Source organism: Phragmites australis, chromosome 14 (genome assembly GCF_958298935.1).
Source record: "Phragmites australis chromosome 14, lpPhrAust1.1, whole genome shotgun sequence".
In the NCBI taxonomy this organism is placed as follows: domain Eukaryota; kingdom Viridiplantae; phylum Streptophyta; class Magnoliopsida; order Poales; family Poaceae; genus Phragmites; species Phragmites australis.
This window is the reverse complement of record NC_084934.1, coordinates 24334465-24362403: the sequence shown is the minus strand read 5'-3', so window position 1 is coordinate 24362403 and position 27939 is coordinate 24334465. Positions and strand designations below refer to the sequence as shown.

At 41.6% G+C, this 27939-nt stretch overlaps 1 protein-coding gene across 5 annotated transcripts; it reads left to right on the top strand.

Moving 5' to 3' along the window:
- The first annotated feature begins 17 nt into the window (after nucleotides 1-17).
- On the top strand, nucleotides 18-27195 carry LOC133890949 (insulin-degrading enzyme-like 1, peroxisomal). 5 transcript variants are annotated; one of them, XM_062331604.1, is made up of 26 exons: nucleotides 23-358; nucleotides 444-519; nucleotides 746-813; nucleotides 3692-3783; nucleotides 3868-3941; nucleotides 4029-4072; nucleotides 4228-4279; nucleotides 4838-4960; nucleotides 5067-5179; nucleotides 5297-5459; nucleotides 5848-5940; nucleotides 6025-6110; nucleotides 6715-6801; nucleotides 7541-7644; nucleotides 7816-7918; nucleotides 7996-8091; nucleotides 8166-8355; nucleotides 9460-9521; nucleotides 13919-14023; nucleotides 23495-23696; nucleotides 23833-24041; nucleotides 25195-25319; nucleotides 25422-25473; nucleotides 25589-25675; nucleotides 26440-26562; nucleotides 26852-27195. In XM_062331604.1, exons 1-26 carry the CDS (start codon nucleotides 170-172, stop codon nucleotides 27101-27103), a joined length of 2970 nt encoding a protein of 989 aa, XP_062187588.1. In that variant the 5' UTR covers nucleotides 23-169; the 3' UTR covers nucleotides 27104-27195. The 5 variants fall into 5 exon arrangements, 4 of the variants coding, with proteins under 4 accessions (XP_062187591.1, XP_062187588.1, XP_062187589.1 ...); XM_062331605.1 differs by lacking the exon at nucleotides 13919-14023; XM_062331606.1 differs by lacking the exons at nucleotides 23-358; nucleotides 444-519 and adding an exon at nucleotides 585-671.
- The last annotated feature ends 744 nt before the right edge of the window (nucleotides 27196-27939 follow it).

Genomic DNA, 27939 nt, shown 5'->3' with positions numbered 1-27939 from the left:
CGCGTAGCAGCCTCGCAGGTCGTCTCGTCAGCCCCTCCCCTCCCCTACAAATCCAACAGCGGCGAGCCAAGCCAAGTCAAGCCAAACCATACCAACCCGGCAGCTGCCAACTTCCTCGCCAAGCCTGGCAGTCGTGGACTCCCAGCGACGACCCGCCGCCGCCGCCGCGATGGATTCGAGGCCGCGCGAGACGGACGCTCCCGCCGGGCTGGTCGACGCCGCCGCGCCTCCGTCAACCACGGCGGCGCCGGGGGACGTCGAGATCACCAGGCCTCGCAACGACAAGCGCGGGTACCGCCGTGTCGTGCTCCCCAACTCCCTCGAATGCCTCCTCGTCAGCGACGCGGACACCGACAAGGTCTACCACTTCGATCGCTGGAGCGGGGTTTTGCGATGGCTAGGGGGTTTTGATTCGAGAATTGAGATTGTGATTTGTTTTGCAGGCGGCGGCGTCGATGAATGTTTCCGTGGGGTACTTCTGCGATCCCGATGGGCTGGAGGGGCTCGCGCACTTCCTCGGTTAGTGGTCTGTTTCTGCTTGCTGCATATGAATTCTGAACTCGCTTAGTGGACTGCAGCGGATGTTTTGTTGTAGCTGGGCCTTGGACGTTTTCAAACTTGCCATATTCCACTTGAGCACTCAAGCCTGTACGGAGTGACGTTCGAGAGATGTATACTTCGATTTGGAAAATTGAATGCAATTCTGTTTTGTTTCATAATTTTATACTACGTTTTTCTTTTGCAGAGCATATGCTTTTCTATGCTAGCGAGAAATATCCAGTAGAAGACAGTTACTCAAAGTACATTGCAGAGGTATGTCTTATTTTGCCAGGATTGGATTTTTTTGTTTTTTTTCCTGTTTACAAAGAGATCTCTGTAGTGGGTCTCGATATGTTTGTGGCAATAATTTATTATTGGATTGCACTGGCATTCCTTTGTCAGCATAGTGGAAGTGCTTTAGAACAGGAAAGGCAGCAGCTGGACTCTTGAGTAGTGCAATCATGACGAAATATTTAAGGGTAGTTTGGACCATGAGTTTACTAAAGCCAGGCCTTGCTTTAATTGTTTTAGGGCTAACAGTCGAAAACCTTGTTGTCAAGATTATATATTACCAGGATAGCGGAAATTGGTATTCTAAAACTCAAATAATGAGTTTATGAAAACCGTTCCCACCTGTTTTTTCTCCCTAACAAACTCAAAAACAGAAAATGTGAACAACTGAAGACCAGTTTTTTTTTCTGAAAAGAACGTTAACATTTTCACATAAATACTACCTTAAATCCTAATTGAATAACGTAATCAAAATCCACATTACTAAAATTCAATCAAAAGTGCAGTTTCACAGAGGGTGCATTTGGTTGGAGGGCAAGGAAGGGTGGGATATGGCCGTCTCTGTTTTTTGAATATGTCCATCCAATTTTTTGTTTGGTTGGGTGGATGAGATGAGCTATTTTTCTGTTTGGTTGGAGGGATGAGGGTGAATGGGATGAGAGTAATAACTAAATCATATCTCTTAATTTTAAATAATAATAGTTAACCATACACTAATCAACACACACTAACACTTATCAATGCTAATCTTATCGTAGTAATTACTAATTAACAACAAAATATGCTAATTATAACTAATCGTACTCTAACCGTCACACCAATAGTGCACTAATAAACACACTAACACTTAACAACCATCAATCTCATAGTAATAAATACTAATTAGCAATAAAACACGCTAATTATCACTAATTATTTTACTAATGATTGTGATTAGCCAAGATGGATGGCTTCATCCGGCCAAAATGAATGGATTACTCCATCCAGCATATTTGAGGAATATTCCCAAAAGTCGGAAGGTCCCATCCACCCGTCCTCCAACCAAACGCCTTAAAAATGTGGATGACCTTCTCCTATCCAACCTCATCCCACTTACCAAATACACCCAAAATTTATGAACGAAACCTATGATTCAAATGACTACTTAGCATGGCAGTAAGACAAGGCGTGGCGATCCACCCCCTTCCAGCCGCCTAGGCGCTAAAGGCGCGCGGCGAGGCGACATCATATATACATAGAGAGTATCCAGACCAGAGGAAAAATAGGAGAGGAAAAAAAGGAAAAACATGAGAGATGAGTCAATTTAGGGGTGAGTCCATTCAACCTAGCAAACTCACTCAACCTAAGCTAGCCCATCGTAACCCATCCAAGGCCTACAGCCATCTTAACCCACCCTCTCCAGCTTCACAAGCCACCAGCCATCGTAGGGTTTCCTTCTACCGCTGCCTCTTTGCTTCTTCCCATCGCTCCAATGCTCCCTGCCACATTGAACGATGCCACCTCAACTCCTCCACTCTCCTCAACCTACTTCGCTCCTCCATGCTCATGCAACCTATTTCCTGATCAAAACCGGCAAGATTGGCGAGGGTGGCGCGGCCAGAGAAGACGGGAGACAATGGAATCAGCTGGAGATGGGCAGGTGATGGCGAAATCAAGTTGGAGGAGGGCAGGCAACATCGGCATACCACTGAATCGAGATAGAGAAGGGCGGGCGGGGGATGGTGGAATCATGCCAAAGAAGGAATACGCGTAAGGCGACGCCTTGCCCTGGTGGAATCATGCCAAAGAAGGAATATGCGTAAAGCGACGCCTTGCCCCTGTGGCAACCGAGTTGCGCCTTGTTGCCTAGGCGACACCTTAAAAACCATGCCACTTAGTCTTTGTTTGATCTCTTGGCTAGGAATATACACTTATACACAGTTGTGTACTTGTTATGCCAACTTGCTTAATTTTAGACATATCGTTCTTTAAAAGAAGAGCGCCTTGCAATAGTTCAATATGCAGTGAACAGCTAATCTAGTTGCTTTCTCATGTTATTGATTGCATTTCTATTACACGGTCCAAGGATAATATCATGTTTTGTCCCCTCCAAGAGTACCAGATGATATTTGGTCACCATCAACATATCTTGTACGCTAGTTGTAAAGCTGAGTAATCTGCTGCTGCAGCAGTGACTGAACTATGGTCTCCCTACCACATAGCATGTTGCTACTGGAATTTTTCCATGTTGAGGTTGAGCCCCTGAAACCATCAATACCACCTGGAAAAGCCTTCTGTCTGGACTCTCAAAAAATTGATGGGAGGCTGATTGTTCTGATTGAACCTTTGTTAGGCTTGTTTCATCTAAATAATACAACAAAGTTTGGACAGGAGGCAAGAAAGTACTGTCATGGCGGCCAGCCGGCCGCTCATATGGGCCCAAGGAGCACCACGGCAGGAGATCAAGCTAGGAGATAAGTTTAGTAGGAGATAAGTTAGGAGTTGGAATTGAATTAGGACTGCTAGAGATAAGTTTGGTAGGAGATAAGTTAGGAGTTGGAATTGATTTAGATTGTAATTTCCTCTCTCTATATAAAGGGGAAGCCGCACATCATTGTAATCAAGCAATGAGAATTAATCTAAGTCTCCCCAATCTGTAGTCTGATCCCTCCCCTGGCAGCCGCCGCCGCCCGAGTATCCTCCCAGCGGATGTTTATCCCCCTTATGATCTTAGGATCATAACAAGTACTCTTGTAAAATCGACAGGAGACAAAGAGTTCTATGACTGGATTATGATCTGTTTACACATTCAAACACTAAATTTATGGTGTAGCGTGTTTTTTATGTTATTGATTGTTGGATAATGGGTGTTTTCTTGTAGCATGGTGGTTCAACCAACGCTTTCACATCTTCTGAACACACGAACTTTTATTTTGATGTGAACAATGATAGCCTGCATGATGCTTTGGATAGGTACATTCTATTGCTTTATTTTTTACCTTCATTTTCATTGCTTTCTGAAATTTGACTTGTTGCGCTCCTGTCATCTAATTTTAGGTTTGCACAATTTTTTATCACACCATTGATGTCTCCAGATGCTACACTTCGGGAAATAAAAGCTGTTGACTCTGGTACATATTACTTCTCTGTTTTTGGAACCACTGAGAGAATCAGCTTCAAAATTCTAATTACTACTATTCTGTTTTGTGTACTTACAGAAAACCAGAAAAACCTATTGTCAGATCCTTGGCGAATGAGTCAGGTACTTTCAGTTTCCAAGCTTACATTAAAATATTAAATAAACAAACGGGTTAGTCGTGGAGATCCAATTTTATTATAATTATATAATTAGTTGTAATCATACGACATTTTGTAATGTTATTTGTATTCATAAATTTTTTACTATTGTGTTTTCAGCTTCAGAAGCATCTTTCCTCGAAGAATCACCCATATCATAAGTTCAGCACTGGTTGGTATTTGAATCCTTGTATCAGTGCCTTTACCTTTCTGATCTTATGTGCCATCAATGAGGTTAAAAATACACTGCTCGCTTTCTACCTTTGTTAACATTTCTTTGAGAAACGTGATATCTCTTCATTTTTACATTCATGAGTATTAGATGACATAGTTTTTTCAAGAATCTTTTTTTTTTAAATTTTAAATCCAAGATTCTGAATTCAATGATACTAGTAATGGCACAATAGAAGCTCCCTGAAGATTTTTTTTGGCTGTTACTACCAAAATTAATGGAGTTCATGACATAAATAACTTCTTATACCTTGGGAATAACTGAATGACTATCTTTTCTCTGTGCGGAAGAACAGTTAAAATGCCCTCTAATTTTTAATATAGTTATGCTACATTTTCCAGTCAACAGTGTGATTTTTACCTCCTACGAACATCATAAGCGTCTTCCCTTTGTGTTTAAACTACTGAAGTTTTAATGTAAAGAGGGTATGATATGCTTTGCAACTTGCTGGAAATATCAGACAGTTTGAACTAATTCTTAGACCTTTGATTGATTTAGGAAATTGGGATACTCTGGAGGTGAAAGCAAAGGAAAAAGGACTAGACACAAGGCTTGAGCTTCTTAAATTCTATGATTCACACTACTCAGCCAACTTGATGCAACTTGTTGTGTATGGAAAAGGTTCGCCATAAAACTGTTTTACTCTTTTTTTTTTTTTTGCATTTCCTTACAAGGAATCCACATCTAACATCTCCCCCCCCCCCTACCATGTCTGTTGTATGTGCAGAGAGTCTCGACAACTTGCAAAGCCTTGTTGAAAATAAGTTCTGTGATATTAGAAACGTCGGGAGGAAGCTATTTTCATTTCCTGGTCATCCATGTACCAGTGAACATCTCCAGGTTTACTATTTGCTGCAAATGAATTGATTAGTCAGGCGCACTGTTGGATGGGGTGCCTGTTTTTTTGAAATGACAAATACTTGTGCAGTTGTTTATGTGATAGTTGACAACTTGCAGATCCTTGTTAAAGCTGTTCCCATAAAACAAGGTCACACCTTGAGAATCCTATGGCCAAGCACTCCCAACATACGGCATTACAAAGAAGGGCCTTGCAAGTATGTCAGCCATCTGATTGGCCATGAAGGAGAAGGATCTCTTTTTTACATACTTAAAAAGTTAGGTAAGTTATGTGTCGGAGTTCTTTGCTGCAATTTAGTAACCTTTAACATCCACCCACCCCACCCTGTTGAGGGCTGGCTTCCGTGGAGACAGCAATCTCTAATTTGCTTTCTCCTTTCCATTTATGGGGTTCCCAGTGTCATAATTCTGTTTTTTATTTTTTACATATGTTATTGTACATTACATTTCTAATTAAATTTGTCTCAGTATGGTTCTCCTAAAAATATTTGAACCTGAAGTTTTATCTTTGTTGATCTTGGTTTACTAGATCTCTTTCACGTGTAAAACCTGTTTGTTGACATTTTCGTTCCTTACCTAGAGGGGAACTCTATTTTTTTATCTTTCTTAGTAATTTACCAATTAATTTCTAATTTTACTAAATTATTCAGGATGGGCTATGAGTTTGGAAGCTGGTGAAAGGGATTGGAGTTATGAATTTTCTTTCTTCTCTGTTGTAATACAGCTCACAGATGTAGGGCAGGGTGAGTTCTAATTTCTGAAGGAACATTGTGATATTTGTGTGTTGAAATGTAAGTGAAAATCACATATTTGATTACTGATGATAGAGCACATGGAGGATATTGTTGGACTATTGTTCAGATATATAACACTGCTGCAGACCTCTGGAACTCCAAAGTGGATTTTTGATGAGGTAAATTTGGTTTAGAATTTCTATTCTATTTTTATTAAACAAGAACCAATGTTATACATCACCAAGATCACTTATCATTTTTATGTAACAATGAGCTGAAGCTTTGCAAATTTATATCAGAAATACTTTATTTCCCCTGAATAGTGCCATATTTAGAAATTTAGACAATCAGTATTTATAAGTGACTTTTCTGCCAGCCTACCACGCTAATCCGAACCCCTCGCCCCCCTGGCATATAAGATCTTGAATGTTTGATGAGATATAAGTATACACCTATGTTATGAGCTGTTCAATACTTGTAGTTCTTATTTCATAGTTAGCTGTCCTGACATTCTGCTGCAGTTAGACATGGATGCTTCCTTAAAAGGCTCATTTTTTCCCTATCACCAGTACATTCCATTTTGTGAAACTAAATAAAATTGGAACAGCTTCTTTGACTTGTAAAATTGAGTGAACTAGTAAAAGTCAACGATCAAATCGTACGGCTACATTGGTCAAAATGCGAAAGATGTAGATAATTGAGTTTTGACTGTGCTTCAAATCTTACATTTCTTTTTTCCTGTATTAATGGATTATATTACTATTTTTTTGGGGGACTGTGAAGCTTCAAGCCATCTGTGAGACTGGATTCCACTACCAAGACAAGAGCCCTCCTATCAATTATGTTGTTAATATTTCTTGTAATATGCAGGTACTCCACATGCTTGTCATACATTTTCATCTTCACAACTACTAGCTCTCCTGCATCCTGGATTTTTGCACATTCATGTTGGAAACTCAAAATTGGCAACATCTGATGCAATTAAGTGCAGTTTTAAATACTATTGAAATTGTATCTTGGCTCTTTCAAACCTTGTTTCTTGTTGCACTCTAGTGAAGATCTTATTCTATTGCTCCATGCTATGAAGTCAGTTTTGTTGATTAACTGATGATAGAAAACCTCTGTAACATCGTATTTTTTGTAACGTACATGTTATTGAAGGACTTAAATATTATGTGGAGACAGTTAGTCATTCATCCTACCATCAGTTTCCATCATATTGTTAATTTCGTGATCTCTATGGTTTTGTTGTCTAGGCACATCGTAACATAAGTGTGCAAGCTCTTTCTTGAGTTATATGTAGGCATGTTGACACAATGAAATCATGTAGATGTTGGACAATGGGATTCTATATTGAATATTGGAATATGGTAGTTTCATATCATAAGTTGTGCCCAGTGCTTGTTTTTCTTTTTAAGAATGGTATATTGTATTGACCATTGATTATGCATTCCTTGGTACTTCTGTTCTTACAGACCTTGTGCATTACTTACTATTCTATTAATATAAAGAGTACTCTAGTATAAGTATATTCAGCAGGGCTCTCCCCTAATGTTCTCCCAAAAAACTCTACTAATTATGGCTTTCCTTCGTCTTTCTCTTTTTGCAGATTTTTCCACCAGAAGATTGGTTGATTGCATCATCCGTGCCATCAAAGTTTTCACCAGATGCTATCCAGAAGATTTTAAATGAATTGACTCCAGAGAATGTAAGGTAAGCTCTCAGGGCATCACACAAATTCAGGTCTCAGGGCATTCCTCCAGAAAAGAAATGGAGAGATTTCACTTTTGCTCCCTTTATTTAAGTTTATCTCTTTTTCTCTCTATTGCTTCATGAGTCATGACACTTACTGAATAGGTTATTATCTTCCATGCTTCGTTGCAGAATATTCTGGGAATCAAAAAACTTTGAAGGGCACACAAACTTAATAGAGCCATGGTATGGTACATCGCATTCTGTTGAAGCTGTCCATCCTTCCACTATACAGGTGCACTTTTGGACATTATAGTACTTTATTACTGGAGTTAGAAACACATATGTCTTACATCATAAATTATTTTATAGAAATGGTTAGAGAAAGCCCCGAAGGAAGGTCTACACCTGCCAAAACATAACATCTTCATTCCAAGTGATCTTTCATTAAAAAGAGTTGAGGAAAAGGTACACATTGAAAGGCTCGACTACTTATTTAATCTTTGTAAATTTATTATGGTTTATCTTTCTGGCACATGCAGGTACGTTTTCCTTGTATGCTGAGGAAGACAATGTTTTCCAGATTGTGGTACAAGCCAGATACAATGTTTTTCACACCCAAGGCTTATGTCAAGCTGGATTTTCACTGTCCGCTGTCCCATAGCTCACCCGAATCAGCAGTTCTTACTGATTTATTCACAAGGTTGCTGATGGATTATTTGAATGATTATGGTATGCATCAATACCTGAGATTTATGTTTTTTTGTAATTCTCGTGGCAAAGGTTAATTAATTTGTTCCAGTGCATTCTTACAATGTTTTTCCTATGATGACATGGATGTCGTTTATTATAGACATAGCATCTATGACTATCAAATTTCCCTATTAGATAAATGGGAATGTTGGGAAAAGTCTTTCTTATTGGAAAGCTTTTTGCATCCACTTGGCCAAGACAATAATTCATACTAGGTATATATCAGTATACCCTGGTATCGAGCTAACTTTGCAGTCTGGTAAGCACGACCAGCTAAAGCAATAACTAATAAGGATATGCTCCCTTGTCCAACTTTACTAGGCGTTCTTTCCTTCATCACATAGATCAATGTTTCACTTAAGATGATTAAATAGTCCCTATGCAATACCTTAAGTACTCTTTAGTTCATGATTTCGTGGCACCTTTGTTATGCCGCCCCAACTCACTGGTGCTAGTTGCATGCATGCACGTATATTTAATGAACAAGCTAGTCAATAGGGGTACTTGTGACTAAAAGCAAGAAAAATTGCTTGGGGAGCAGTGTGTGCCTTGTACTCTTGGACACCAGCTCAAAAAATGCACGCCTAGTCAAGTTGAATGGAGGGAGTAGCACAATTGGAATGCCCAGTCCCTAGATGGTGTGGAATACTATTTTTAAAACGTGTTTTATGACTTTTTACCCCCTCCAGTCACGTAAAGTGATGTTTTGGCTTGCGTGCAGTCAACCTATCAAAATTTTGATCATCAATTACTTTTTTCTATTGAGATTGGATATTTGAGTATGCTATGAGTAGATTTTCCGCAAAAATTAGTTTCATAATCGTATAGTTTTGCTATAGTTTACACATATATATTATAATAGAAATTATTGGGTAAAGTTGCGTTTTGGGGACCATGTTGATGTCCATAACGACACTTTGTGAACGGAGGAAGTATCTCCCAAGCTTAAACTTTCTGCAACATGTGCTTTATCCTGAGTAAAGAAGTGTATCATGGAAGTTTTTAACTGCTTTTGAAGTTAGCGTAGTCCAGACTTTCAGCTTATGTTTTGTAATAACCCACCAATTTTGCTTTTGCTTTCAGCTTATGATGCTCAAGTTGCTGGCCTTTATTATGCTGTTAAGCCAAATGACACTGGTTTTCAGGTTAGTTTTAAATTTCATTTTGAGAAATCAATGAATTTCCCCTTTGACACTAATCCAGATTGAAAACACGTTGCATAGTTCTTAAAGTAGTAGCGGAAAACTTGTTTTTTTTTCAAGCATTTGTTGCCAAGTGTGGAAATAAAAATTTAATGGTCCTGTGATCTGGTTAGTTGTAAATTTAAGTTTTGAATCATGCTAGGGAGTGCATATGGTATGATCCTAGGATCATAAGGGAGAGATTAGATTATACATGAGAGACTTAAAATATTAGGAGAGACTTAGATTAATTCTTCTCTTGCTTGATTACAATGATGTGCGGTTGCCCCTTTATATAGAGAACGGAAATACAATCCTAAATCAATTCCAACTCCTAACTTATCTCCTACCAAACTTATCTCTAAGCCGTCCTAATTCAATATGACTCCTAATTTATCTCCTATCAAATTTATCTCTAAACAAATCAATTCGAATCCTAATATACCGATGGATATACTAACTAATCTACCTAACCTCCCTGATCTCATGCTACACGTGTGAACAGTAACTCATGCACATAACATATGTGATGGACCAATCTAAATGGCCCTAATGGGCTGGACATGACAGCAGAGACTAATCTTTTCCCTTTGTCCTTGCACTTGCAATGTCCTGACAAGAATGTGGAACATTTTCTACTGTTGTTTGATAATGCAATAGGTTGCAATAGGGTGGGCAAATCTTAAATTTGGGGGTTATGGTATATCTCGTGCTTACACCCAAGGATCCAAAGTATGCAAAATGAATCTCAAGACGATTTCTATCCATTTTAATTTGAAGAACGGACTTGATCTAATGTCGATATTAGCACAGGACAGCCTACATTTAGGTGATATGGCATGACATGTTTCATACAAATACCACTGCTGATGACATTTGTTGAGAAATTTGGTGGAAAATAGCTTGTTTGCCAAGTAACTGTTGGGTGCTAAGTGCTAACATAATTAAGTATTATACTTGCCTCAGAAGCTCAGAACATGTGGCCTTTACTTATTGAGCTAAGTGAGACATAAACGACTCTTAGATTTTGGATCGACCTTTTATTCCAAAATAAAAAAAAAATCATGGGTGAGATTAGACTGGTAGTAGGATCTGTGGGTTGTTCACTGGCCTCCGAGTGGCCTTCGAGCAATCGAGTCTCTGATATATGTCATTCTCAGGCTATGCTCTGGGCCAGTGGTTCCACATGTAATGTAAGGCCCCATTCAGGTCTTGCACCAACTAGTTTATGTGTTTCAATGTCCTCCTAATAGTCCGTTTTGTGTATGTTGGTGCCCCCCCCCCCCCTTTATTTCCAAAATCTAGTTATGTTGTTGCTTGAAGTTTGCCAAACCTGGCTGGCTTCTTGCACAAACTATCGTCTATAGTATGTGTTAGGAGTATAGAGTCCTTATCTATTACATATAGGTTATGTTACTAGAATCTTTATTATGTACTCCTCATGTACTATATATATTGCTTCTAGAGGTTACTATTGAATACAAGTTGTTATTCTTAATATGGTATATAGAGCCAAAATTAGGGGGTTTCCCCTTGCGTGTTGCAACTTCCCCGCATCTCCCCGCAGCCGATCCGATTGGGCCTGTCTCCCATCATCCTGTCTGCTCTTTTGCTTCGCTGGTTCCCTCTAGCTCTTCTCTGCTGCCAGTCTCCTCCCGATCCGGCCGCGTTCACCTGGGATCTGTCGGTTCTCCTCGATCCGATGCGGGTCGTTCAGATTCGGCCGCCTCCCGACGCGCGGCGAGCCTTCTCTCGGCGTGTTGCCTCTTACACACGCCCGCGCTGGATCCGACTTCCCTGTCTGCCGCCGGGGCTGATCGGGCCAGATCCGCCTCTGACCTGGCTGGAGGCCCTACCCTCGGCCTCCCGCCTCCGTGACCTGTCACCTCGGGACGCACCGGCCGGTTACCGTGCCGGGGCTCCTCCTCTGGTCGCCTGCGTGACATCGTCTTTATGCGCTTCCACGCCGTCCTCCCCCTCCGCAGGATCGCCCATCGCCAGATCCGGGCGAGCGGATCCGCCTCCCGCGCCTTCCATCCCTTCGCCAGCCTATTGCTCCTAATGTGCGGCTCGTTGTCTCATTTGCTACGCTAGATCCGCCCCGCTGCCAAGCCTCCAGACCGCCCCACCTCTCGCCCCACCGGCTCCTCAGCCCCGCTGCTGTCGCCGTTGACAACGAGACGACGACTAGCCAGATTTGCTTCGTGCTTTGTTGCTACGCCTGCGAGGGACGCATGCCGCTTCTTCGCGCCAACCCCGCAGACTTCCTCCTCTCCACCACAAACGTCAGATCTAACGCCCTCAAGGTCGAGGAGAGGATCAACTTCAATGCCTCGGGGAGGGGGCATGCCGAGGAGCGATTGGTTTGGTTCATGGGCCTTTTTCTTGTTGCTGGGCGGTGGTCCTTGTGCTTACTGGTGGCTGTTGTGCGCTGATGCTCTGCTGATGTTCACTTTATCCCAGTTCTTGGGTCCTCCTCCGCGCCTTGTTTTCAGCTTGTTGTCTGTGCTAGTCATCTACATCTGCATTAGCCCGTTGTATATGCTCTTTTGTCGTATGTGGACGAAGGATTGTTCTCTTTTGATGGCTTTTTCTTTAGTCCTAGTCACTGGGTGCTGTGTCCACATCCAAGTTTCAGTCTCTTTGAGTTCGTCTATGCCGTGCGAGTCCACATATTTTTTCGTCAATTAGTCTCTTTCTTTCTCTGTCGTTCTTGATGCAACCATGCTATCTAGGTCTTTCTATAGTTTTTGTAGCGTTTCGTTTGTCGTCTATTGCTACTTTTCATCTAGCACATTCTTTTGTCGTCTTGGTCTTTTTTAGCTTTAGTGGCAACTTTATTTGTTGTCTTGCTACTCGTCATTGCATTCTTTTCACCAACGGTATTCTTTTATTGTCACATCTTTCAAATGCAACGTTATTGCATACGCCTTCCATTGGGGGTGTGTGTTAAGAATATAGAGTTCTTATCCATTACGTATATGTTAGGTTACTAGAGTCCCTATCCTATACTCTTCATGTACTCTATATATTGCCTCTAGGGCTACTATTGAATACAAATTACTATTCCTAACAGTACGAACTTCTATCATGTTGTGTATATGTACCAGCCAGACACCATTATGATCTTGACTCCTCAGACTTGGTTATGGTATGGCATCATTATTTGATTGCATATTGATCGCGATTAATATTAGGCTCCAACTTTCCATTTGGGTACAAAGTTCCATGTCAGTTAAATTGGAGAGTGTGAAATTCTGGATATAGGATTGTTTGTTGATTTCTCAATATTCTTGCTGTTAACATCGCATGAGCTCTGATTCTCTGTAGTATATGATGTGTACCAACATTATCCCTGTATAGAGCGTGTGTGTTGAGATCCAAGCCTGCAACAAGGTTGCAGTTATGTTCCGCGTAGTTGAAAATTAAATTTCTTGTATGTCCTATAGCATGGGCTGTAGTAAGGTCAAGTTAACACTCTTTTCGATAACTATAAGAAGGCATTCACCTGTTAGACTATCTCCAACCATTTTCCCTTCATTTCGTTCCCTTCCCGATTCCCTTCCCCGTTCCCATTCCCTTTATTTCCTCTCATCTCCAACAGCTTCCCTTCGAGGGGAATCGCGAAGGGAACGGAGAGAGAATCCTGTCCTGAAGGGAATGACCCTGGGAATCCCGTCGTGAAGGGAACCGTGAAGGGAAACCGTTGGGAGCGCTGAAGGGAACGGGAATCCCTTCACGACGGGAATCTGCCCGTGAAGGGATTCCCTTGGGCTTGGTCTTAGTTCTCATAAAATCTGTTCGATGTTACGTGCCTGTATCATAATACTTAGAAGTATGGAATGAACCTACTATTGCTTTTATAATATATCACTGGCCATGGAAAATCATTTCGAACCTTCTGCAGATCACTTCGATTACCTTTTGCTGTGCGCTAGTTTGAGTACTGGGATTACTATATTAAGATGTCAAATCCTCAGTAGTATTGGATCTTAATTTACAATATGCACACAAAGTATGAAGTTTTCATTAGTTACAAAATTACAAGAATATTTCTCTGTTTTTTGCTGTTTGATGTGTTTTTACAATGTACAAATGGCATTCTATTCACTATATTCGCTATAAGTTCTGATAACCTGGTTTGCAATGCCAAGATGTCATCACTTAAACTGCAGAATACTAGAGTGCAAGCCTGATGCTTCTCCATGTATGCAAACCTTGATCATAGATAATTTTATTTTTTATTTTTTATTCAGTGTGTTACTATCACATTGACAGACCTCATGACATGATATGAAATGTATGTCGTACTGAACTTCATGTTTTTCCTTAATTATCCAATTTTTTTTGCTGTCTTATAGGTAACTATGGTTGGTTACAATGACAAAATGAGAACCCTTTTGGAGACTGTTATTGGCAAGATTCCAGAATTTGAAGTTAAATTCGACCGTTTTTCTGTGATAAAGGTAATTGTCAATAGTTCCCTGCTAGTTGTATTGTTATTTATATGCCTTTTGGAGTCTGGACTTTTAGATATATATAATGCTTTGTGTAATATCCCCAGACTATAAGGGGCTCTTTGTATATTATCACTTGTATATGTGTATATATACTAACCTAGGGCCTCCAAGGAATACAGGTTGCTATTCCTAACATGGTATTAGAGCTAAGGTTTTTTAGGACACAACAACTCGTCCTGAGATCTAGTTCCCGCCAGCTCTTCTTGTCAGCTCCAGATCGATCTGCTACAGTAGATCATTCTTCCTCCTCTTTGTTCCGGCCACCACCTCTTCTCCCGATCTACCCTGCCCTGGACAGATCCGCCCTGCCACAGCCGGATCCGCCCGTCCCTGCTTTGCCGCCCCTCGCACCTCTTTGGTTGCCGCCTGATGTGCTTGCTAACCCACGCTGCCGCCCACCCGACACCCGCCTGCCGTGCCTCGAGCGCCCTACGCGCGCCAGCCTCCGCCCGGCGACGTCTCATCTCAGCCTGGCCTCTTGCCCACCTCAGCCCACAAGTGCGCAAGTCACCTCTGTCCGCATGCGTGCCGGTCGCCCTCACCCCGAACGCCCCTGCGTGCCTCGGCCGTGCGCCCGCCCGCCGGCTCCTCGCCGTCCTCCATCGGCCTTCTCCTCGCTAGCCTCCTCCAGCGGTCGGCTTCTTTATCGCCCACCGGTGTTGCCTCCTCTTGGCTATGTTTTAGCGGCTCTGAAATAGAGCCTTATGTAACACAGCCGAATAAAAAAAAAGAAGAAAAAAAGCAAAAAGAAAAAGCCAAAAAGGGTAAAATTGCAGCAGCTCGCTGCTATCTTTGTGCTCTTGCCGTCGACCGCCGCTCTCCTTTGCGCTCTTGCCATCGCTTGTCGCGCTCTCGCTGTTGCTCGTCTCTACCTTTGTGCTCTTGCCGTCGATCGATTCTCACCATCGTTCGTCACTTCTTCAAGATGTTGTTGTTCCTCGGTGCTCAGTGATCTTGATGGTGCCAACTACCGAGACGGGCAACATATGCATGTCCACATGCGTGGGCTTCGTCTTCGGGGTGTTCCCTGTGCCGATGTTCCTTGTTCGCCTTCTCTTGAGCTTCTGATGAATCCCTGTAGCCGACTGTCGACAATGAAGACAAACCAACTTTTGACGTCGCCATCGTTGCCTATGAGAAGGCTATCTTCTCTTATCAGGAAGCTTTGGAGCTGTACCGTGATCGGTTGTCTGATTGTGCTCAGTGGATGGATGATGATGCTCGTGCAACGTCTATTCTGATTGATATTGTGGAGCACATGTTCTCTTTTGAGATAGTTGAGTTCTCTACTACCAGAACTTTCTGGTGCAAACTTCGTCAGACCTACGAGCCGTCTGGAGATGCTCTATATCTGTTTGTTGTTCGTCAGGAGCAGTCTCTTCAACAGGGTGATGCAACAATTGATGCGTTCAATGCTCAGATGTCGAATGTGTGGCGTTAGTTGGACTCTTTCTATTGATGGTTGCCACTTTTGTCAGTGTTGCTTGGATCATCGTGTTGAATGTGACTTTCGACACCTCTACGAGTTTCTGACTCGCCTTCGTTCGGAGTTTGAGCAGACTCAGTTGCTTGCTCGACATCCTCGTGTCACGCTTGTGGAGGCTCTTACGGATTGCTACCATTTCAGTGTTGGCTGCTCATCCGCTTGCTGCGCCTACGTCTTCGACTACACTGTCGTTTGCAACTCATGCGACCCCTTCGCCACTTGCGACTTCTTCAAGTGGTGCTGGTCGCCCTCGCTGCGCCTATTGCAACAAGAAGGGCCATGTTGAGGCGATCTGCTACCGAAAGAAGAAGCACCTTCGACGTTCCTCTAGTGCTTCTACTTTGACTGCCTCCTTGATTGTCACTCAGAAGAAGATTGTGATGTTGTTTTGTTGCCTAGCTCTACACCGACAGGTTCTGCTGGTTCTGATACTCTCTCTTTTATCACTGAGAGATTAGCTTCTACACAATCAGGTACTTCTTCTTGAATTCTTGACTCAGGAGCATCTTTTCATGACTTATGATTCTTCCAATCTGTCTTCGCTTCATCCTCTTGTTTCTCTTATTCATGTCGTTACTACTGATGGTACTTCTTTTCTGTTGTTGGTCGGGGCACACTTAGCACTTCTTCTTTTAACGTTTCTTCTGTTGCTCATGTTCCCCAACTCACCATGCAGCTCATGTCAGTTGGTTAGGTTACTGATCATGGTTGTCATGTTATCCTAAATTATGACTCTTGCTGTGTTCAGGATTGTCGTATGGGTGCTCTGGTTGGTATTAGCCCTCGGTGCCATGATTAAGAGCTTGACTGACTTCGTTTTTCCTTCGCTGCCGCCATTGGCCTCTCTGCTTCCTCGACTATGGCTCATTCCAGCAGTGACATCATCATTTTGATTATATTTGTGGGTCGCGTGTATCTTCATTAGTTCATCGTGATCTTTTAGGGTCTGTCTCACAAGATGCGTCTTTGGATTATCAAGGTTGTAAGGTTGCTAAACAGATTTAGCTTCCTTATCCTCATAGTGAGTAAATGTCTCAACGTTCTTTTGATATTGTTCACTCAGATGTATGGAGTCCAGCTCCCTTCATTTCAAAAGAGGGTCATAGGTACTATATGATCTTTATAGATGATTTTTCTTGCCACACTTAAACTTATTTTATGTCTTATCGTAGAGAGGTATTATCTATATATAGCCGTTTTGCCACTATGATTCGTATTTAGTTTGACACTCATATTTGTGTTTTTCATGTTGACTCTGCTGGCGAATTTCGTACCTTTCTTGCTGAACGGGGTACGCTGTCTTAGTTCTTTTGTCCTGGAGCCCATGCTCATAATGGTGTTGCTGAGCGTAAGCATTGTTATCTCCTTGAGACAGCTTGCGCGCTTATGATTGCCTCTTTCGTTTCACCTCATTTTTGGGCTGAGGCAGTCTCCATACTTGGTCAATATCCAACCCTTCTCTGCTCTCAATTTTGGGATTCCTTTTGAGCGTCTATGTAGATGCCTTCCTGACTACTCCTCTCTTCGTCCTTTTGGTTGTCTGTTACGTTCTTCTCGCCCCTGTGAACGCACCAAACTAACCGCTCAATCTGTTGAGTGCGTTTTCTTTGGTTACAGTGTTGAGCATAGAGTTATAGGTGTTAGGATCTTGTTGCTCACCGGATGCGTATTTTGTACGCGCATCAGTGCTGCTGTTGATTTGCAATGCCTCCACGACCACTGAAAATGCATGCTTGCGGTGCAAGATTGCCACAAAAGGCCGTTGCAGGTTCGCCGCCCTACTCCACGAATCACAAAGATGCGCATTCTCCACTGCTGTTCTTCCTTGCTCGGCGATCTTCCATGTGAACTCAAGCACATAGCAGCATGTGTGGGCTTGATTGATGGACAGTCCAAAGTCCTAGTTCATAATTATCCAAATGTCCAAATTAACAAATTGGGATGGCCCAGTAGATTGTTACCTTGACTAGAGTTGTGGAGCGAAGAAACATGTCCAATAGACTTAATGTTAGTATATATAGAGTCGGTCCTCATGGGCTAATATGGGTCAGAATAATATGTTACCATGCCGGGATAATATGTTACCATATATACTTGACACCCCCTTCAAACTCAAGGTGGTATAGGAGGCTCTAAAACACTAAGTTTGAGTAGATGACGCCGATAATGCGTTTGGGTTTGTGCTTTGGTGAAGAAGTCTATAACTTGCAACTCTGATGGCACATACTGAAGAGTAATGGTTTTCTGATAACAGCGAGACTGAGTAAAGGAAGCATCAACATCAATATGCTTTGTGACTTCATGCTTCATAGGATTATTTGCAATTTGTTTAGCACCAGTATTATCACATAGAAAAGGTGTGGGGGAGGGGGGGGGGGCTTCACAAGAGACGGCAAAATTAGCCAACAACCAGTAAAGCCATACAATCTCTGAAGTGGTAGTGGCAAGAGCTTGAAGTTATGCCTCTGTACTGGATCGTGATACAACAACCTGTTAGACTTCCATGTAAGAGGAGAAGTACCAAGAAAAATATAATAACCAGTAACAGAACGACATCCATCGGATCACTCGTCCAATAGAGTCCGAGTAAGCATAAAGCTAAAGCGGACTAGAACGGACATAGAACAAGTATTTTGATGATGTCCCCCTCAAATAACGTAATACCCGAAGCAAATGGCCAAAATGCACAGAAGTAGGAGCACTCACAAATTGACTCAAAATATGGACTGCATGAGCAATATCAGGTCTAGTGACAGTGAGATAAACAAGACTTACCACAATACGATGATATCGAGAGGGTTTCTCAAGAGGTGTACTATCAGTAGAGCGAAGCTGCAAATGAAGCTCCATAGGTGTAGCAATTGTCCGATTATCAGTAATGCCAGAGCTAACTATGAGATTCTAAATGTATTTAGATTGAGAAAGATAGAAACCTTTTTTAGAAGTCATAATTTCAATCCCCAAGAAGTAACTAATAGGACTTAAATCAGACATCTGAAAAATGCTCACTGAGTTGCTTCTTCACATGAGCAACATGCTCAACATCATCTCCTGTAATTAACATTATCATCAACATAAAGGAGAAGCAAAATACGTCCTTTTGGAGATAGGTGAATAAATAAAGCAGGATCATAATCATTAGAGGAAAAACCAGTAGCCTGTATAACAGAAACAAACCGCTCAAACCAAGCACGAGGAGCTTGTTTGAGGCCATATAAAGCACGACGAAGATGACATACATATTCGAAAGGAGCATCAACACCTGAGGGTGGTTGCATATAAATTTCCTTATGCAAATCACCATGAAGAAAATCATTCTTAACATCCATCTGAGAAATAGTCCAGGAACGAGTAGCAGCCACTGCAATCAAGGTACGAACTGTGGTCATGTAAGCAACAGGAGCAAATGTCTCATCATAATCTCGACCTTTGATCTGCTGAAAGACTCTGGCAACAAGGCGAGCTTTGTATCTCTCAATCGAACCATCTGACTTTTTCTTAATCTTAAACACCCACTTACATATAATATGCACTACATGAGATGGTAAGGGAAAAGATCCCAAGTTCCTGTACGATCAAGTTTAGCAAGCTCCTTAGACGGTAGCAAGCTCCTCAAAGATAGCAAACTGTCACTCAGGAATACTAGATACCTCCTGATAAGTAGATGGCTCCTCAGGTACAATTGCGCTCGCACGGGGAAACCCTAACTTGTCAGGAGCCTCAATAGTAGTACGATCACGCAGATTATAACAAGGACCTATAGGCAACTCATCAACATTAGAATCAGTAAAGACAGGAGCATTAGGACTGGCCGAAGAGGTGGGGTTGTATTGGTGATTAGAAGGAACTGTGGTCCGACGAGTATAGACATGGATGACAGGCGAAATATATGGAGGAGCGGAATCCAAAGCAGAAGTAGATGGAGCAGCTAAAACCAAATCAGAGGTGAATGCAGAAGGCATAGGAGATGGAACTAGGGTATGATCACCAAATGGAAGAGGAAGACATAGAAAGGAAGTGGACTCTGTGGGAGAGGATGAGGGTTGAGTTGAGGGATTATAGAATAAAGTGTCTGGTCCTCAATAAAAGTCACATCACGAGAAATACAAATTCGACAAGGGGAAGAATCATAACAACGATAACTCTTATGTTCAGGAATATATCTAAGAAAGACACTCAACCGACTGGACAGACAATTTAGTTCGCTCACGAGGTGCAAGCAGGACATAGCAAGTATATCCGAAAACCCGAAGATGATCCTAGTTAGGAGTACTAAAAAGAGCCTCACCTGGGTATTTTCTAGCGAGCTTTGAAGACGGTTGCCGGTTAATAAGATAAACGGCTGTAGAGATAGCTTCTCCTCAGAAATAAGAAGGAACAAATGATGCAATGAGGAGTGTGCGAGCAGTCTTTATAAGATGGCGATGCTTTCGTTCAACAATGCCATTTTGAGCATGAGCCCAGGGCATGAGAGCTGAGCAAGAGTGCCCTCAGAGGTGAGGAACTGACGAAGAACAGAAGAAATATATACTCCTCTAGAGCTAGAGCGACATACTTTAATGGTAGTAGAGAACTGAGTGTGGATCATATGAGCAAAATATTGATATATAGAACACATCTGGGAGCGATGTTTCATGAAATAAATCTAAGTATATCGAGAATGGTCATCAATAAAAATGACATAATAGCTATGACCACCTTTTGCTTCAAAAAAAGGTGGAGGACCCCATACACCGGAATGAATAAGATCAAAAGTTTTAGCAGAATGAGAAATATTACTGTAATATGGGAGTTGGAGCTGTTTACCAAGCTTGCAACCCTTACAATGAAAAGTGGACTCAATGAACGTACGACCTAAACGATCCTAACAAACCAAAGTAGACAGACACGATCCACATAAGTGACCAAACGATGATGCCACATGGCAAAAGATGCAGCGGATGACGATGTAGCGGATGACACACGAGTGGTGGAGCTGGTGGAAGAAGGAAGACACAAAATGTCCAAAACGTAGAGGTCAGGAGACCTGCTACGACGACGGCCAATCCCACTCACACTCCCGCTTCGAAGATCCTAAATAAAACAAGATGAGGCGTCAAATCCAACAAAACAGTTTTGGTCAGTGACTTAACCTACGGAGAGGAGATTCATGGATAATTGAGGTACAAAAGAAATATTAGGTACAGAAAAACAAGAAGTGGAAAGTGCACCCTGATGAGTGATATGACAAGATGCATCATCAACTGTCTGAATAGAACCGTCAGTAGTGACCAGCTTGTAAGCAACCAGTTGACTTGAGCGAACGAGGACAAGATGTACCATCAACTGTCTGAGGAACCGCCTCTAGCTGTGCTGGTCCTCTAAGTGGCCGCAAGTACACTATGAGGTACTGACACCAGAGCAGACTTGAGCAAACGAAGATGAGTCTCTTCAGCAATCAAAACAGATAATACATTAGCAATGGATGGAGTAGTGGGTTTGTTGAGCAGCTGCATACGAGTAGACTCAAAATCTGATCGTAGTGAGAACTGATACATAAGGAACTTCTCAATGAACTTATTCTTCTGATCACAACAGCATGAACACCCTCCAGTACACTGAGGCACTATGGAGAGCAACGGTCCTATCAAACGATCAAAAGCAGTGTAGTATTCATCTATGGAGAGATCATTTTGCTGAAGGCCATGAAGTTCTGTCATCAGAGTATGTAAGAAGGCACAACTATTCTGAACATATTGACACTGTAAATAGTCCCACATCTCCTTAGCTGTCTTGTGATGCTACAGACTCATGATCAAAGACTCCTTCATTGTAGTGACAATGGCACTCATAACCTGGCCATCATCATTCTGCCAAGTCTTGACTTCATCAACACCAGAACCATCTTTTGACTTATCAATAGGTGGAATATCAGTCAAATGAGATGTCAGAGCATAACCTCTCAACACAGTTTTCACAGAAAAAGCCAATTCTCAATAAATATGACCATCAAGCTTAATAGGGATAGCAATTGCACTTGATCGTGACATATTGGAAGCAAACAACAATAGGAATAGCAGATGAACAACAACAATGTAAACAGTAGCATCACAGTAGATGAACAATGCAGCAACAGATGTACCCCCCTTTCCTGTTTTTTGTAGAGCAGCACGTGTGAGACGTCGACGGGTTGCGAGACAGGGACGGTGGAGACGAGCTGATTATGGACACGTGCAACACAACATGCACGTGACCACAACAGAGATGAAATGCAGCGGCAGAGTCATGCTGCGACGGGTGGCTTGACGGGCGAAGTTGCCAACAAGCTTGGAGAGGATGCCAGCAGCAGCAGCCTAGCGAGCGGATCCCAACATCCTCCGTGAACTGGTGGCAGCAGACAACGGACTGGAGACGTGCGGCGGCGGGCGGCGAGATCCGGGCATGTGGAGACGGGCGGCCACGACGAACTGGAGAGCAGCAGCTGGCTGCAGGCAAATCCCGACAGCAAGCGGCGACAGTCGCTTGATGGGTGGCGGCGGACGCTTGATAGACAACGACCCCACGAATTGGGGAGCAATGATGGTGGACGCTTGACAGACAGCGGCCCGCGAACTGGAGAGCAGCGTCCAGTGGCCCGCGAACTGGAGAGCAACAACGGTGGACGCTTGACGGTGGCGTCCGGTGTGGAGGTGTGCGGAGACAGGCAGCGGGCGGATCTGCGCACGTGGAGACAACGGCGGGCGACCGCAAGGAGACGGACGTGACGGCGTCCAGATGATGTAGTGGAGACAGACGCAATGGTGTCAGACAAGGGTGATGAAAAAAATGGATCTGAGTGGATTAGTGGAGGCCTAATCCTAAGTCTTGTTCTGATTCCATGTTAACTTGACTGGAGTTGTGGAGAGAAGAAACACATGTGTCCAATAGACTTGATGTTAATATATAGAGTCGGTCCTTATGGGCCAATATAGGCTAGAATAATATGTTACCATACCAGGATAATATGTTATCATATATACTTAACATAGATATCCAATATATCCAATCATATCTAATTTTCGAAACCCAAACAAAGAAAGCCCAGTAGGCACATGGACAGTCCAGGTCCTTTTCCACCACTAGTTGTTCTCTTATGGTTGCTATCTAGACTAGCAGATACAAGAATAGCTAGATGATTCAGTGGCAGAGCTACCTTTATTGATGTAAGACTAACATATTCTCAATTCTCATCGATGATGAATAATAAAACACACATCATATTAGTATGTTCAGATGATGTGTCTTGGCAGTATTTTGACTTGGACAGAGTAACTTGGAAAAGCATCATGTGGTGCCTCTAAAAACTGCTCACTAAGAGGAATGCAGAATTCACCAGCCACCCATTACTATCAATAAATTACTTTTATGTATAAACAATAATTATCGACCAGAAATCAGGCTAGAATGGAGTCCATGCGAGATATTCCATGTTATTATTGGTCCCCTGTTTGTCTCTTACAAAGATGAAACAAAGAGCTTTCTCAGTGTCTTGTTTTGATTCACTCTACATAGTATGATGTAACACTCTATGTTGTCTTTCAAATAGAAAAAAAATATTGATGTAAAAGGTTGAAAATTGGTGGCTGGGACTGAGTTCATGTGGAACAATATGCCATAAGGATTTTTTAGTTTACTATATTTCAATATATTTTCATGTAAAGCAAATGGATCTGAATAGCTATGGACAATGGAATTGTTGGTGGATTGTTGCCAATGAAACACACATCTGAAATTCTGACTGGGTCAATATCTTCTGTTACCGTAGATGTTAGAATATCAAAAAGAACACCTGGTAATGCATTCTTTTATTATTCTCTTGCAAGCTCTTGTGGCTCTCAGGGCGATGTAATCGCAAGCTGGAGCTGTATTTCTATGCACTTCATGAACTAAAGGCCTTTTCTTTTTTGCATCAGGAAATTATGACAAAGGATTATGAGAATTTCAAATTCCAGCAGCCATACCAGCAAGTCTTTTATTACTGTTCGTTGATATTGGAGGAACAAGCATGGCCATGGGATGAGGAACTTGCAGCACTTTCTTATCTTGAAGCTAGCGATCTAGCGAAATTTTTGCCCCATTTGCTGGCAAAGACTTTTATTGAGTGTTATTTTGCAGGTTTGTTGAATATTTTGATACTTGCTCAAGAAAATTAATTTGATAGTCCTACTTTTTTTTCCTTTCTGTTGGCTTCTTTACCAAGAGAATGGTCTGCAGTGTTGTTATTATTGATTGCATATACTATTGATTTCAGGTAATATAGAACCAAGTGAAGCAAAAAGTGTTGTCCAGCATGTTGAAGACATCTTATTTAATGTACCCATTAGTGTTTGCAAGCCATTATCACCATCACAGCATCTTGCCAAGCGAATTGTAAAACTTGAAAAGGGTTTGAGATACTACTATCCAGCAATGTGCTTAAATCACCAAGAGGAAAATTCTGCTCTTCTGCATTATATTCAGGTATGCCTTTTGTACTTGTTTACTCTCGGATGATATTCAGTGAAAATGACAGTTAACTACTGGTGATTCACTCTGAAAAACGTTCTCTCTATTGTTTCATCTGTTCATCTGTTGAATCTGCATATAGTAGCAATTTGGCAGTTTGACTTATTTAAAGACGAGATACTATTTTGACCTAGCAGAAGCTTCAGAACGAAAGTTAGATTAAATGTTGTGAAATATGATATCAGCACACAAATAAACACCAAAACTAGAAAAAACTAATGGTACAAACCAGAAGTTGGTTGTGAAGCACAGGAACAAGAGGGGTAAACATTGGCAAAGAAGACTGCAAAATGCTTCAGATGTTCTGAAAAATTTACTGAAATCTCAAGATGGGTTAAATTCAATATCCCTTGATTTATAAAGAATATGTTTCTAGAAATGATAGAATTATCAAAACCTGAAATGGTGGTTCTGTATGAAGTGTTAAAATAAGATTGCCTTGCAGTACCAACACACTTATGGTTTTATTATCTGAGTTTTCACAGGGGCTAATCGGAAAGAGCAATCATTTCTTTCTCTGTGGAATGTGAATACTACTGGATGCTGATCATACTTGAAAACCATAGAGTGTATGTTTGCTTTTTGTTGAAAAACTAAAACGGGCCAAAACATGTCCATCTAATGTGGTGCCCCTGATTGCAACAGTAGAGGATTGTCTGCCTGCAGTTGTAAGCATTAATACCAGTATTCCAGAAGCATTCTTCTCTTGGGGATACCAATGGTGTGCTTGCTATAATAATCTTTGAATTTTTTTAAATACATTATAGTAGTATGCAAAAATCTTGCAAAAATCTTGAATGTCGATTGTAGTTGAAGTATTGGTTCTGTAGTGGGATATCAACTCAGTGTGCATCACTGGTTTGCCAGAAGTCAGAAACAAAAGGAAACAGAGACTGGAACAGAACAGAATCTGACAATGGCTGACACTGATAGTAAGAACATTACTGTTTAGGGGTAATTACAGTGCTAAACTAGATGGAGTCAGCAGTGCAGCACCATGTTATCATGAATTCATGAACTTCTAGTTTCTCCTCAGCTCTTTTTGCCTTTAATCTGACTAGTTTATGTTACACAATATAATGCTATAACAATATTTTCACCAGTGCAGACTCATCAGGATAATGTCAAACAAAATGTTCTACTGCAGCTGCTTGTTCTTGTTGGTAAGCAGCCAGCTTTTCATCAATTACGATCGGTTGAGCAACTTGGCTACATAGCGCTGCTTAGGCAAAGGTACTGGAGACTTTAGTGGGATTCATTAATGTTTGAGAATTTATCTTCTTCTTTTATTTTTTACATTGGGTTTGGACATAAAATGCTTTGATGTTTGTGCAGAAATGATTCAGGTGTCCGTGGATTGCAATTTATAATCCAGTCAACAGTGAAGGTAAATATACTCTTTTTGCCCATTTTCTGTTTCTTTTTTCTAATCTTTCGTCTTCGCAATTTGAGTACTTTGGTTGTAAATGTATAGTTACTCTCAAATAAATTTGGTTCGACAGGATCCATGGAATCTTGATGCCAGAGTTGAAGCTTTTCTTAAGATGTTTGAAGCCACCCTTTATGAAATGCCTGATGCAGAATTCAAGGTTAGATGTGCTTCTCTGTTCATCTTGGTTGTCTTGATGGTTTTACACTTTAACCTATCTCCAAGGGCTTTTTCTTTGGTCTAGTTCTTCTGCATATTCTTTTTTTTTTTTTTTGCAATCTTAATAGATGTTGGTTCCTGTTTCCTGGTTAGCACTGGACATTTGGCAGCTACAGATTGATGTGTGTCCCACCGTATGCTCATCCATTAGCACTAAAAATCACTGTCACAGTCATCAGAGTTGAAAATCCCTTCCCTGGCTGCTACAGGGTCCTGATTCTTGTATGGTGCTGACAAAGAAATAGCCAGAAATACAAACATATGGCCAGTCAGTCACCCAACTACTAAGAGTTCTCTATTCTTGTTCTCAGTCAATGTGAAAACATGTCACATTTCCAACTATCTAAACCTAAGGATATGAGATTCATTGTTTTCATCCTTTTCCTACCTCAGCGGTGAACAAGAGTAGATGTCATGTGATATTGTGATCTAACCTATCTTATTCCCATGACCTTGAGAGCATCAATGTGGCAGCTGACTTCTGTCATGATATTGATGTCTTGTTTTGGAACTAAGTGTCAAACCGCATCAGTAGGTAGAACCACGTCCAGGGACATTGTTAGGTTAGGTGCTAACAAAGATGTTCTGAACATGAACACAGGCATTAGCTAGCAAAACCATTTGCTTCTGTTCTGTTACAGCATCCTGTGGCTTCGTAATATGGCTCTGTATTTTCATTGTAAGCATTGTATGATCTCCCTGCAGAGTAATGTGAACACTCTTATCGATATGAAACTGGAGAAATACAAGAACATACGAGAGGAATCAGCATTTTTCTGGGGAGAGATTTCTGAGGGAACTCTGAAATTTGATAGAAAGGAAGCAGAGGTACATGCTCTTTGATTTGCCCTTGTTGGTGTATTACTCCCTCCAGTCACAAATAAGTGACTCGGGTTGTGTGCAATCCAATTTATATATTGAGATTGCACATTTGAAAATGATATGGGTATATTTGTCTTGAAAGCTAATTCAATAACACTTTGCTTTTGATATACTATAGAAATATATTAGAATAGAAATCAGTGGTGGAAGTTACATTTTGGAGATTGTGTCGGTGTATGAAGCGATTCTTTTTTGTGACTGGAGGGGGGTTTGTAACTGAGTTCTATGATTGCAGGTTGCTGCACTGAGGGATCTCAGGAAGGAAGAGTTGATAGAGTTCTTCGATAATCATGTCAAAGTCAACGCACCACAAAAGAAGATACTTAGTATACAAGTCTACGGTGGTCTCCATTCTGCCGAGTACCAAAAGATAGTTCATGATGCACCACCTCCGCAATCGTGTGCAATAACTAATATATACAGCTTCAGGAGGTCGAGGCCTTTATATGGATCTTTCAGGGGAGGTGTTGGTCAGATGAAGCTGTAGGTTACCATTTTATTTTCTTTTTAAAAAAAGGCTGAAAGAACAATCTTTACATGTAACTTCAAATCTTCTTAAAAGAATGTTTTCAAGGCTCATTTATAAATTGCACAAGGTGAAAACTAAATCACATTGACATAACCGGCAGTTCAGAACTTCAGGTTTCACAATTTACAGTGAAAAAATCACCTGCGTGGCTATGTGCGCTGCTGACTCCAACCGGACGACCTCGAAGTCTCGAACTGTGGCGTGGCGATGCCAACAGGCAATAGGAAGCGAGCAACGGACAGAGCCTAGGATTGCAACAAGGCACAAACTGCTTGTCAGGACACTTTGGAAGTAGTGATAGTTCTCTTTGGGGGTGTTGAATGAAATACATACACAGCAGTAAAGCTAGGATCACTGAGACGCTGAAATTGGGCTTAAGGATTCGAAAATAAGTGGCAAGTTTCAGGTGCTGAGCGCTCCGTATGCATGGCTGGGCCCAACCATGGGTTGGGCCCAGTCTTGTATCGAGAAGCCGATGCTTCGTCTGACGGTGGAAAAGCTCCACTACACTCTTGTGGCGCGCGCGCACACACACAAACACACACACACATACATGCATATATTCAGGCGTCAGTTTCTATTAGGTATGGAACTCAGGGCACCAACTAAGCATGCTCTGCGTGGCTTACCATTTGTATAGGTATTTATGCCAACCAAACAACCCAACAAAAGAACATAGAAGATTTAAAGGGAATTCTTTGTATTCTTACAACTACTAATATTTGAAAAGAATTCCCTTTGAAGCTTCCATAGTAGCAGGTATTTTATCAGTATTGCAAAATACACATCATGTA

What these genes read in the sequence shown, in the direction of transcription:
- LOC133890949 (XM_062331604.1), top strand. Translation starts at nt 170, where the DNA reads ATGGATTCGAGGCCGCGCGAGACGGACGCTCCCGCCGGGCTGGTCGAC. An exon ending in ATCCTTGGCGAATGAGTCAG is followed by an intron (nt 4,073 to 4,227) that starts GTACTTTCAGTT and finishes TTGTGTTTTCAG; the next exon opens with CTTCAGAAGCATCTTTCCTC. An exon ending in CAAAGTGGATTTTTGATGAG is followed by an intron (nt 6,111 to 6,714) that starts GTAAATTTGGTT and finishes GGGACTGTGAAG; the next exon opens with CTTCAAGCCATCTGTGAGAC.